Source organism: Chaetodon auriga, chromosome 20, assembly GCF_051107435.1.
Source record: "Chaetodon auriga isolate fChaAug3 chromosome 20, fChaAug3.hap1, whole genome shotgun sequence".
NCBI lineage: Eukaryota > Metazoa > Chordata > Actinopteri > Chaetodontiformes > Chaetodontidae > Chaetodon > Chaetodon auriga.
The window spans coordinates 4437749-4450344 of record NC_135093.1 but is presented as its reverse complement, the minus strand read 5'-3'; the positions used below and the strand labels follow the sequence as shown (position 1 = coordinate 4450344).

Here is a 12596-nt window from a genome sequence, read left to right as displayed (position 1 = left end):
TTTATTCAAAACACATGAGCTGCATGCGAGAGGCTGAGCCGCAGCTTCATACTCGCAGCAAAGACGTCTTTTGATGTAGCCACATCAGTGCGCTCCGTACACAAACGTAGACACTTGCAGAAGGAAAAGAGTGGTCTGACATTTCCAACTTATCACATGGTATCAGGTTTCCTTCGTGTACGTATGCAGTGGCTTGGCATTTAGAGAGCTCGGTGAAATTGTCATGGACTGTCACGGATTTTTATTTCATTAGCCAAAAGATTGCAAACGATGTCTTTCATTCTTCCTGTAGCTTTAATTTCTGCCTCTTTATCTCTGCTTTTCGGCAGCATTCAACATGTTTAGACTGTGTGTGAAACAGCACCGTGTAATAAACCTTGCTAACGTGAAATTTAGCTTTTCCACAGAGGAGCTGTAACTAGATGACAGCCCTACCCCAACACACACTGCAAGACGTGAGATGCCGTGTGCAGATTGTGTGGGAAAGACAACTCCGGCTATGTCATTCTTACTCCATGCTTTTATTGTTGAAGGAAAACAGCGCACTAACCCAAACTGCCTCAGCAGAGCACCTTTTAAACACTCCTAGCTGTTAAAAGCTGCAGCTGCACGAGGATCAGTTACATTCTTTATCTCACCTTATAGAGCTTTTCCGAATGAGAACTATAAATTTCCAGACTTGTGCTCCTCAAGAGTGGCCGTTCGTGTATCTGCAGTCCTTTTTATCTACTTTTTCCCCCCACGCTGGCTTCAAATTAATTTTCTCGCAGCTGTTAACGGACGTTGAAAGAAGAAAAAAATGGGTTGTAATTATTAAAAGTCTTTTGGGGAAGGTTACATAAAACACCATTTGAGTGAGTAAGCAGCCAAAGCCATGGAGTCATGGTGCTCTAGAGAAAGAAAAGAGGAAAATTACTGGCAGGCAGATTTATAAGAAATGGCCAAGACTCTCCTGGTTAAATCACTAATTCTGATTTAGTCATTAAGCAACATAAACACCTTTAAAAGATGTAAGAAATCTTTAGATTTAAGTGGGTGTTATTTGCTCCAGGCGGACGCTAGAAAAATGGGAAAATTTTGAAACACGTGACGCCAAAACGTGCGAGTTACAACACAACCTCTCATTGAAACCAAAGGAAAACACTTGAGAAACACATGTGTATCTTGGAGAACCTGTTAATTCATATCAGCCCGTAAAATTGCCATCATTTCAGAGGAACGTTGCCTGCGTTCATGTTAACTGCACAGTTCTCTCTCCGTATCCATTTCCCACTTTGTGACATGCGTATGAGACATGTCAGCCGTGGCCAAACAGATGTATCGCTGTGTGAATTATTGCAGTTGGAGGATTGTGAAGAAGAAATATTACAGAAATGTTAAACATAGCGGACCCAAATGTGACGGGGAGCCGTATCATCCGGTAAGCCTGAACGGAATGTCTGTGGGTCAATTAGAAGACAGCTCGCCACAGCCCGGCCTTTGTCAGCTTTTATTTGTTTCACACTACCAAATTAAAAGGTAATCACCTGATAATAAGGCGGCCACGCAGGGAAGGAACGGTCCAAACGTCAGAATACCCAGAAGAATGTCAGTAGTCAGAAAATACTTGCCTTTCGCACCGCAACAGTTTTCGATTCCTGACTCATCCAGCTTGGCACATTAAAATAACAGCCTGCACGCTGAAACAATTATGAGAATAATATGGGGTGTTTTAACAGCTGTAGGCTGTGGGAGGGCAGGGTGAGAGGCTGCGGGATTCGGTGAATCGTGGAGTAAGAGAGGAGAGACCCGTCACAATACCAGCATCTCACTCACCAACGGCCCAAGAGCTGCATTTCAATAACGAAAGCTGAAAATGAAACCGCGTCTGGATGCCAGTGGAGGGCATCCAGACGCTGACACGTCTACGGCACCAAAGCATTACAAAGTCCAGCTGAAGGTCGGCGTTGTCCCTCAGAGATTTGTGAGTGAACAGATTAATACGTCCACGTATTGAATGCCCTTAAATGACAGATAACTGATAAGAGAATATTATAGTGTGACATTTTTGATATGCTTAATGGCTTTCTTGTCAAGATGTAGAAAAGAGGAGCGATCCCTTTATCGTCTCAGCCCGCTAAACATGTCCGACGGCCCATTACTACTGAATCCCAGTAGTCCGAAAAATGTCCACATGACCTACACCAGCGTTGCTTGTTGAGGATTAGCGGTAGCAGAGTAGAGGCGGGTCTTCACAGAATATGAAGCTACAGCAAGCAGTTGGTTAGCTTAGCTTAGCTGAAACAGGGAAACACGTGCTCTGTCCACAAACAAAACAAAAAAAAATCTGCTGACGAGTTGGAGACTCTCGATGGCCATGAGAGACTTGATTTCGTGTGACCAACCGGCACAGCTGAAGGCGTTAGTGGGCTAGTTTTCGGTAACCCTGCTAGCTTATCTGCTTGTACGGTAGAAGGAGGAAAACAGTGAAAAAGGAAAACATACAAAAATAGTAAAACTTCTTACAGCAAAGACAAAACGGTAGTAGGCTAAAGCTGTTAAACAACCTGACATATTTCGTTCATTTCCTCCTCCACATTATCGACTGGTCTAGGAGTATAAACTGGCTCCTCTCCAGTGACAAACTCTCCAGCTACCCGCCTGGTGGCCAAGGCTGATACTCCTCTCACCACACGAGCCCCTGGGAAAAGCACATACGACGCTCCACTCCATGACCCAAAACATCTGCTGCTAATATGGGTCAGTTTTATCCACAGCCCCCCCCACCCCCCCACCCACCCTCCACAAAAAAAACCCTGCACATGACAACTAAATGAAAAACACAAATGGCATGAATCAACCAGGCTGTGTGTTATTTCCCAGCACTTGTATCAACACGCTCGGAAACCCGCTGAGCTGTGAAATATCTAAGCTAGGACACCCGTTGGTTCTGCTCGCCTCCAAAAAAGGCTCTTCCTGGGCCAGGGTCAAGCCAGGAGAGAGTAACAGCAGTCGAGTTATTGTGTCTGGAAAGCCGAATTTGTTGTGGCTGGTGTTGGGTTGCTTACAGGAAGATTGTGAATTCAGCTGCGAGGTAAATAGAGCGTTTTCAGAGGTTGCCTGAATTGCTCGAATGTTCTGGGGATTGAGCTTAAATCTAAGTAATGGTGTAAGGTAGAAAGTTTATTTTTCTGAAATGATCTGTGAAGGGAGACTATAGTGGACCACATCCATCAGAATTTCCATGCAGGGGCAGCAGCAGTTCACTTTTCAAGAAAAAAAAAAAAAAAGCACCACAACTCATTTCACAATCAAAACCCGTCTCTTAACGCGCCCCTGAAAGTGAGATTTTGTATGTGTGGGCAGTTGCTCGGCCCACAGTGGGGGCCCTTTCTTATCAGGCTCCGTGAACCTCTCCAAACAGCAAGAGCTCTGCTGGTATCAGGACTCGGTGGAGAGCAAACATCTGTACTAGAGATGAGTGAACAGCCATTTGTTTGTCAGACTGTGATTAAGTGCGTGACTCAAACTCGGAGGAAAGCGCTGATAAAGATGTCCATTAGCTGTCCTGAACTCTCCCTCACACTGCCGCCATGTTGCTGAGACTCTAAATAGAAACACTTCTGTTTACGCTGGAGATGGTGTCACTATTTACCGTACGTGACGAAGATTACACCCTTAATAGAAAAATGGTGGCAGCGCCGTTTTCAAACGCCTCTCCAGCGAGTTGTCACAAGAAGTACAATTGCGTCCAACACGAGACCTCTAATCCTCGGCTGCAGCTCTGGGCCCACTTAAGGGTTTGTTCTTCTTCTTTGGTGCGTGAAGACCTTTGTAGTCCGCTGCTACAATTAATTTTCTGTTCGTTTTGTGGCAGGAAGTGGAGTCAGATGCCGTTTGCTGTGACTTTTCGCGTGTGAATTGCCTTTTTGTTCCAAGGTGCCCCCCCCCAGACGATATGTGTCTACTGACCTCTAAATAGGGAAGTTTTATGCAGTTGACCTTTGACTCTTACGTCTCTGTATTTATGTCTGAGAAAATAGTGAAATTATGACACTTAACACTGTCGCCTGCATGTGTCTGGAGCTGCTCTGTGAAGACTGGGGGCCATTGAGACGGCAGGTCAATCCGCTGACACCCCTCTCTTGTTTAACGGTGACTCACTGAAACACATTCACGCTGACATGCCGAGAAAACCTAAGAAATAATCAAATAGACTGTAAAGCCTGTTATTAAAGCAGCTTCAGCCTGCCTTTAAATTTATGAGCATTTAATTATAGTAGCATACGGAGAGAAACGCAGCACAGTGTAATTTTACATGCAATTTGCAGTAATTACAAGATTATTTCTCAATAATTGTGAGGTCATGCAGTTAATGCAAGACATTATCTTAACAAAGACGCCACGAGACGTCAAAAACATGTAGAAAAGACGAGACTTGAACTGCCGAAGCGTCGATAATTGGTTGAAACATTCAGGACTTGTCACTGAACAGGTCTGTGAACAGGTCTAGTGGGCCCCCCAGAGGACAAGCACTAAAAATCACTGCTGTCTGTCAACAATGGCACAGAAACACCCAAGTTTGAATCTAATATATGCCGCAGCCTCTGGTGTTTCTCTGTGTCTTTTGCGTATAATAGGTCTTGCAGATAGAAAATAATCTCTTTGCAATTATCACAACACATTCCAGATGTCACGCGGTAAAAACAGATGGTCTCTCGGTGCAATCAGTCAGTTCCTAAATGGAAAAGAAAAAGTTTAAGCTTCATAGAATAAACACAAACAAAATCAAGAGCCAGGGAAAAAAAAAAAAAAAAGCAGTCCGATCGCACAGTGGCTCTTTATATGGAGTGACGCGTTTACTGTACGTCAGCCTCAGCTAATTCAGGTGTCACCTCCACAGCCCATATCTGCGCTCTCTGACATGCGCTCGCACTGAACCGTCTGTGAGTAACAGCTTAGCACAATCATCCGCTGGGGGTTTGTCTTGTAGACGAGGAGCAGTAGCCTCTTTGATCATCCTCCTGATGTGTGGTCACAGCGGTTTCACTCCGCTCCTTTTGGCTCAATCAAGGGCCCTTGAACGCAGCGAGGTCCAACTTTAGAAAACAGGAACCTGCCCAGCTGCAGAGGCACCGCCGAGATCCAATCAATGAGCAATCAGATTCCCTCTTATCTAGTTGGCTTGGCTGGATGTGGATGTTAATCAGTCCCATATCTCGGTAATGGTGTTCCTGTTAATTGCCTTCCCTCGTTCTGGCTGTATCCCCTTTCACTTGTGATCTCTATCTGCAAATGAGGTCAGAAAGGCATATGGATCCTGTTTCCAGCCCGTCTCCGCTGAATCCTAACAGGGAAGCAGCGCTGGCCGTGTGGCCTGGCGTTTAAAGCTGTCCTAAGATCAAGGCACTTGTCGTCGCTCCCATGCGTTGATGTCACGGCTGTGTCAGGCCTTGAAGTTGCTCATTATGATCCTCGTTTAAGCTGGGCTTCGGTTCTCCAGCAGTTCCTGGGATACAGCACGGTCTATGGCTGCCTTTCAGAACAATGTCCAGACTATGTTTGCCACAATGGGGAGATTTAGCCTCTGTTCTTATCTCGAGTCAGTGCCCCATGAGAGCGGTCCCATTTGCATATTCATTGAGCTTTTGCATCTGATGCCCATCTCGTTAGACCTGGGAACGGTGTGATATCTGGACAGCTCCGGGGCAAGTCAGCCGCCCGTCTGAGTGACATGCAAATACAAAAATAGAGCAGACCATGATTTGGTTAATCATTCTATAGCATGACTAACCAGGACTGACCTGGTCTGGAAGGACGGTTCTAGTCTAAACCGAGTGAAGAGTTCAAACCTGCTGCTGACACGGCATGACAAAATTTGAAAAATTAATTTGACAAATGAACTATGATGCAAATATCCACCTTTGGAGATGGAGATCCATGTAGAGCAAAGGCCAGCTGGGTCGTACTGAATCGTCCTTTGTCGCCTTCTCCTGAACCTCCAGCCCTTAAAGGCCTTCTTTCACCGCGAGAGGGTTACCCGTCATTTCTTTCAAGCTTCTCCTCATGCATAAATAAACCTGTGCCCTCCTCTCCCCGGCCAACCCTTGGGCCCACTCGAGGGAGCAGAAGGTCTAAGAGCATTCCTCCATGAAGACTTTCCCTTTTCTAACTTTGCTTTGATTTTACGCTCATTATCCCCCCTGCAGCTCCGCCGGTCCTGGACAAGAGACTCCATACCTGATGAAACAATGAGGGAGCTGTGCTGCATGATGAAGCTAAGCCGAGCTCGCGGTGGCAGGAGGGGATTGCATTGTCTCCCTACGTCACACTGCCACAGGAGGAAAAAAGGGGGGGGAGACGCCATTATCCCCAGTTTTCTGCAGATCAAATTAATTAGCAGCAGAGCGCTCCTGAAAGAGGAGCTTCTCCAAAGTGGGGCGTCTTACCCGGTCACTTCTCCCCATAACCCTTTGTTATTCACGGGTGCCCAGCTGTTGTGCTGCTGCTGTCAAAGCAGAGGACCTTCTCCCTGATCTTCAACCTCCTCGCCCCTAATGATGCCCTGGAGGCAGCGGGGCTAGAGGGCAGGTGGCAGGGTGAAAGGTCTCTCTGGATGGGAGAAGCTCCTCACCACTCCCATGACTTCTCCCAGCTTGTTTGAAGTGCTGCGAGAGCTGAAAATCCACAAAGATTTGCTGTCGCTTGATTGCTGAAGGACTGGATGGCTCATTAACGGAGGGAAAATTAGCAGACGAGAATATTCTCCTGATGAAGAATATTAACACTGGTACAAACAGCAGGTGTTAAGTGGCAGGCACTGATTATTCTAACTGCTGGAATCTGAGAAGAAATGCTTGAAAGGGCGTTTTTGTAGAATTAATTAGACAGTGTGGAGGAAAAGTGTCTGAAAATATGAAAACACTACCCCTTATTTCACGTTTTGAAGCAAACTACCTAAAAAATGTAAAAGACACTGCATTAAAACCGTGTTAGCTCAATCTGTATATCGTAAATTCAGAAACAGAAAGAAACATCTAAAAAACATAAACTTGTAAAAACTTACTAATAAATAATTAAACTACCAATGAACAGATTCTGGACAAAGTGCTTCTGCTGCAAAACCACTTTTTAACAACCATCAACCAACAACTGGATGATGCAATACTGACCCCTAGTGGAGCGTTGGTGAAATATCACATATGGTGCCTTTGAGCACAAAGTGGTGGTGCAGTGGTGACACATTATATCAGATAAAAATATAAATTAGCATCTGTCTGTTAGCATCTAATGCACATGTGACTGTCTTCATGTTTCCTCCTGCTTCTTGTCCCTCTCGGACAGTTTTTGCTCACAGCTCTGCGTGAGATGTCTCTCGGCCCGGACACGGTCTTCGAGCTGGGTCACTGCAGGCAGCCTCGATCCTGCCTGCTCCCTGAATGCACCCACAGGGTTGATCCTGGGCAAGCTGGTGCTAGCTTTCATGGAGCATTCTGGATTTGGTGCTGATCTCCTGAGAAGGCGCTCGGGAGCCCGTGGCCCCTCTGTGGCACTCACAGTGAACTCACTCACTTTCTTGCCTGCCCTGTGTGTGTCAGCGCTCTGATGCCGCGCTCTGCCTCGCGTTGTGTTTGTCATATTTTGACTGACAGCTCTTTTTAAAATGGGAACGCATGTCTTGGCCCTGCGGGGCTGCGGTGGATCGATCTGGGTCCGCAGACTCAGGTCGGGGTACAGAGGATCCTGGGACGTGTGAGGGCCCCAGGAGTCTCGCAGCCTGGCGTTGCACTCCATGTTGATGCTGACTTCGTCCGTGCACTGCGCCCTCTGGATGGCGTTGACCCTGAGCAGGAGGGAGTCGCGTGTGGGAGGATGATGAGGACCCCTCCTCTTCATGCGCTCACTCGTTGCCCTCTCACTCAGCATCAGAGCCTGTTTGGCACAGCGCTCTCTGGCTGTGAAGGAAGCGTTTCATTTACAACCAGCTGATCTTCAAACATGTTTCTACCACTTCTACCACACATGGAACAATCTGCAAAAGGCCTTAAACTTGGACTCCCTGCCGTCACTACAGCTGTTCAAAGGTCTTATTTCAGATCTTGTTTGAAATGTCAGCCGCTCTGTTTTCAAGCATTGCTTTACATCACGACGCCTCTGTAAATGAGGATGGCTCCTCAGTGGTGTTTTGAGGTAAAATGCGGCTTGAGTTAGTCGCCTCAGTCTAATATAATCTAATCCAATACAGCTGAGCATGCTTACCTGGTGCTCGACATTTAGCGGGGGTGGGCGGGGAGCAGGTGTGGCGCAGCAGCTGAGCTCTCTCTGGTTTCTTGCTGTTACAGTTGTGCATCCCCTGGCCGGATGAAGCCACCTGAGCCGTGTGATCTGCCTCGACACAGGTGAGAGGAGGCTTTCTGAGAGCAGCAGCGGGTTCCTCAGAAACATCACCCTGACCTCCCTCTGATGAGCTCCCGTAGTCCCAGAACACTTTGGCAAACTGGTAGAGCTTCACGCTGGATGTCGAGTTCACTAATATGCTAAAAGAGGGTGAAGACGTAGAAAACGAGTGACGGGTGTACACCACTGATGCAAGATCTGAGCATGACACCTGCTTTCATGCGGCTGACTCACCTGTTTTCATGGAAGCGCAGCGACAGTATTTGGCCTGTTTCAGCCTCTGCCGTGATGTCTCTCAGACAGTCTCCGGTGAGGAAATTAAATATGCGAATCTTTCCATCCACGCAGCCAGTAACGACGCGGAGGTGGAGGAGAGTCAGAGATTTCACCTCCCTGCAGAAAAGTCAGCATTCAGCTCAACATTTCGGGTAAAAAAGCTGCAGTAGCTTTCTGGACCCACCAGGGTTTCCTGCTTACTTCGGGTGGCTGAAGGTCATCAGACACTGTTCAGTGTCACAGCTGATGCTCCAGGCCATGACCTGACCGTTGCAGTCCCCGGATAAAAGGTGCCATTCGTCCAAGAACAGGCACTTCACTGAGCTCCTGTGCGCATTGATCACCTTCAGGAAACCAAAAAAAAAAAAGAACACCTTATGAACAAAGGTCTTATCAACTGTTGACATACAGAAAACAAAGTGCTTACTGGAACAGAGTTTACACAACAGTCTCACCCTGAGCAGCGACGCACTCTCCATGTCCCATATTTTGACAAGGCCCCGGACACAGCTGCTGCAGACTGTCCTCGTCCTGATCCTCACACACTGGACAGAACTGGGGTGCTTGAAATTTAAACCCTCAAAATGCTTCCCTGTGCGTAGACTCCACGCTGCCAGTGCGGATGTTAAGTATAGTGTAGTTAAGTTCACAACAGTGGTTTAAAACATTAAAACATACAAATGACGTGACATCGAACAGAACGAGCCTGAAACTCGATGAACATATTCTGTGCTATTGGAAATTTATCACAACTTGCAGGATTTTCCTGATTTGAGGAGGCTCCAGCCAAACAGAGATGCGGACGTGTTGAACTGCCAGAGGCTAAAGTGTGTCAGTCCGTCCATTTCTGAAGATGTCTGAACCTCGATGGACGTCCTTCAAAGGCTGCTCACCTTTTACCAGACGGTCTTTAGCTCCTGAGACAAGTCTGTCAGCATGGACATCCAGGCAGTTGACAGTGCCAGTGTGTCCATACAGCACCATCACGCACCTGTCTGTCTTCAGATTCCAGCACCTGCAGGTGTGATGAGAGACAACAAATCTCAACCCGGCCGATCAAATCTCAGTCTAATTATCATACACTGATTGTCTGCCCCTCACCTGATGCTTGTATCGTAGCTCGCAGTTATCACCAGGTCTCGGTCCTCACAGAGCAGCACCGCCCGCACGCTGCCGGCGTGGCCCTTCATCACTGACACCACTTTTGTTTCTGACGCCACATAGAGCAGATGCACCGCACGGTCCTTGGAGCCCATGGCCATGAACGATCCACCTCTGTAGTCCACCACCCGATGAGGATCTCCTCTGTCAGACACAACTGGGATGCATCAGTCACGCAGCATAAGGTTTGTTTCGTGTGCAGCGATTAGCGAGGCACTGACTTGTCCAGCAGCACGGTGGTAAAATATGCACCACAATAAACATTTCGCTCCTCCATTCGCACTGTCCTGGTTTTGATTTTGGCATAAGCAGCTGCAAATGGCTCCACCTGTGAAGGCAGTCAAAGAAAAGACAATTCACACACTGGCAAACGTACGTCTGGCGCGAAAACCAAAGTTTATTTATAGCGCTAATTAAGGTATTGATTTGTTGACCTTTTGGACACCAGCTTGAACATCCTCTGTCTCATCATCCCGGACAGGGACGGGGACTTTGACGATGCTGGCGTACGTAGGACTGACGATATTAACACCTTTGCACCTCTAGAAGAGGAAAAAAAACGATTACTGGTGATTTGATTTCATCCTCATCACCAACAGCTGAAAGACTTTTAAAGATACAAAATCTTACTAAATCATAGACATACAAATGCTCCACCTTCATCATCGCCTTAATCTGATCCTGAAAAATTCTCCTGAACTTGATTTCCTCCAAGGTTTCCTGTGTGCGGCGCTGCCAGTGTGGACAAACCTTCAGGCAGCGCCTCAGAGTGTGCTCATCCAACAGACCTGGTGGAGGACACACAGGGACAGTGTGATGTCTGCGTGCATGCACAACATTAGTAACAGACAGAATGGAAAATATTTTTGACTGTTTATTGTTTTATTGATAAAAATACCAAATGCAAATGTAATATTGATCACTTTGTCTCAGTGTGCTACACTGCTTGGATGCCTTTGTGTCATATTCTTCCTTAAAGTAATCCATCAGACAGAAGTCAATGGGAGCAGACAGCCAATCGCTTGCTTGGCAGGGCTTTGTTGTTCTTATATAAAAGAGCTTCCCACTTGAATGGGAAGAATTTAACGAGCATTCTTAAGTAATTAAGCTGCATCCCCATAGTGCCGTCAGACCGGCTTCGTTTCTCTACGCTGTCAGTTTCAGGGCGGGTAGATGCACACTTTAGACTGAAGATGGACAATAAAGTTGACTCCTGTTTGACTGCATTAGTTAAAGTACTAATATCAGACTGTAAAAATACTCCATTACAGGTACAAGTCGTGCATTTAAAATTTTACTTGGAATGTAAGTGTAATGTAATAATAACAAGACATGAGAAGAAAACACTCACTCAAAGTAGTTAGATTTCATCATTGGACTGCCTGTATGTGTGTGTCTGTCTGGATACAGCATCTTAAAGTACTAAAGATGTGCACATTATCGGATTAACTTGAAACATTTTTAATGATTTATGTTGCATAATAGAAATATATAAAGAATACAATTGGCTGTCAATCTGGCAGCCTGCAAACACTTCGTGTGTGTCTGTTGAAGGTGCCAAAGTAATGAAAGTGCTTCAAATTATCAGTGATTTTAGCATGTCATTAGTGTTACCTGTGCGCTGACTTACCTAATATCCTCTTTGACAGATCAACAGGTAGGTAGCCTATGAAGTCTCGGTATCGGCTGATTCCAGACACAGACTTTGAGGATCCTGGCACCACCATAAGAGCGGGGTCCTCCGGCTCGTCATCACTGTCCTGATCCTGTTGATTGTGGCTACTGGCTGAAAATGGCATACGGTAGGTAAGAATTATTAGTGATTAAAATAAACAAAGCAAAGATCGTGTTGCGTTCAATCACTTCATAACTGAAGCAAACTGTACGTCCTTTACCGACCTCTAGCGGTGGATTGTAGGAATTGCACCGCAACTCAAATTGCTCTAAGTTTGCACAAGTTCAATTTCAAGAGAATAGACTTTTTAACAAAACTAAACTATCTAACCATGATCTTTGTGTTTGTTTGTTTGTTTGTTTGTTTGTTTTGTTTTGTTTTGTTTTGTTTTGTTTTTACCATGAAATTGCAGAAACCCTCGTTTTTGTCTGACCAGAAGCACGCTGGTTAAATTAGCAACCATGCGTAATAGTTCGGCGTCACAAAGTGACAAAACACGGCAGAGATAGCGTGATTTCATCCAGTCCGGGCTGCTGCTGAACCACTTCCAGATCTCATTTATGTCGATGCCCAGCGGTCTCCCACCCAGCGCCGGGTCTGGGCTCCTGCAGGGGAAATCCTGAGGAGACGCGGGGCTCCTGGACCTGGCGTAAGTGAGTAGAGGCCATGATGTGACACTCAGCACACTCTGGATGCTTTCGAGCATTTGGGCGTTACTGCACCGTAAGATCAGCTCCACTACGAATCTCCTCTTGAATTCATCCGACAGCCTCCACGAGCACCGAGCGGAACCCGGTGGGTCAGGGGCGAAGGCGCAAGGCGGACACATTCCGCACATGTCGGCGCATCCTCGCGCCGTGTCACGGCTCAGCTCGCACGCCGACGCGCTTCGACCAAACTTATCGGACTTCATGTCGGTGCTGTGTTTGTGGTGCTCTCCGTTGGCTGCGTCGTCACTTCGAGGAACATCAACAAACAGACAGAAGACATTCAGCGGGTTGCCAGGCAACAGGTTCCACGCGCCAGCAGGGAACGGATGCTCTCGAGGCGAAGTAGCCGAGCTAGCTAGCTGCAGCAGCATTAGCATCACCGTCTGTGAGGAGATTAG

The 12596-nt window shown here is 46.7% G+C and overlaps 1 protein-coding gene across 1 annotated transcript; it reads right to left on the bottom strand.

Moving 5' to 3' along the window:
• Positions 1-7266: 7266 nt before the first annotated feature.
• On the bottom strand, positions 7267-12401 carry fbxw10 (F-box and WD repeat domain containing 10). Its single transcript, XM_076760438.1, is given in 12 exon segments — positions 7267-7934; positions 8239-8516; positions 8611-8769; positions 8854-8996; positions 9108-9262; positions 9546-9667; positions 9754-9957; positions 10035-10141; positions 10248-10355; positions 10471-10601; positions 11444-11599; positions 11888-12401. Coding segments are annotated over 12 exon segments (2745 nt in total).
• Positions 12402-12596: the final 195 nt, after the last annotated feature.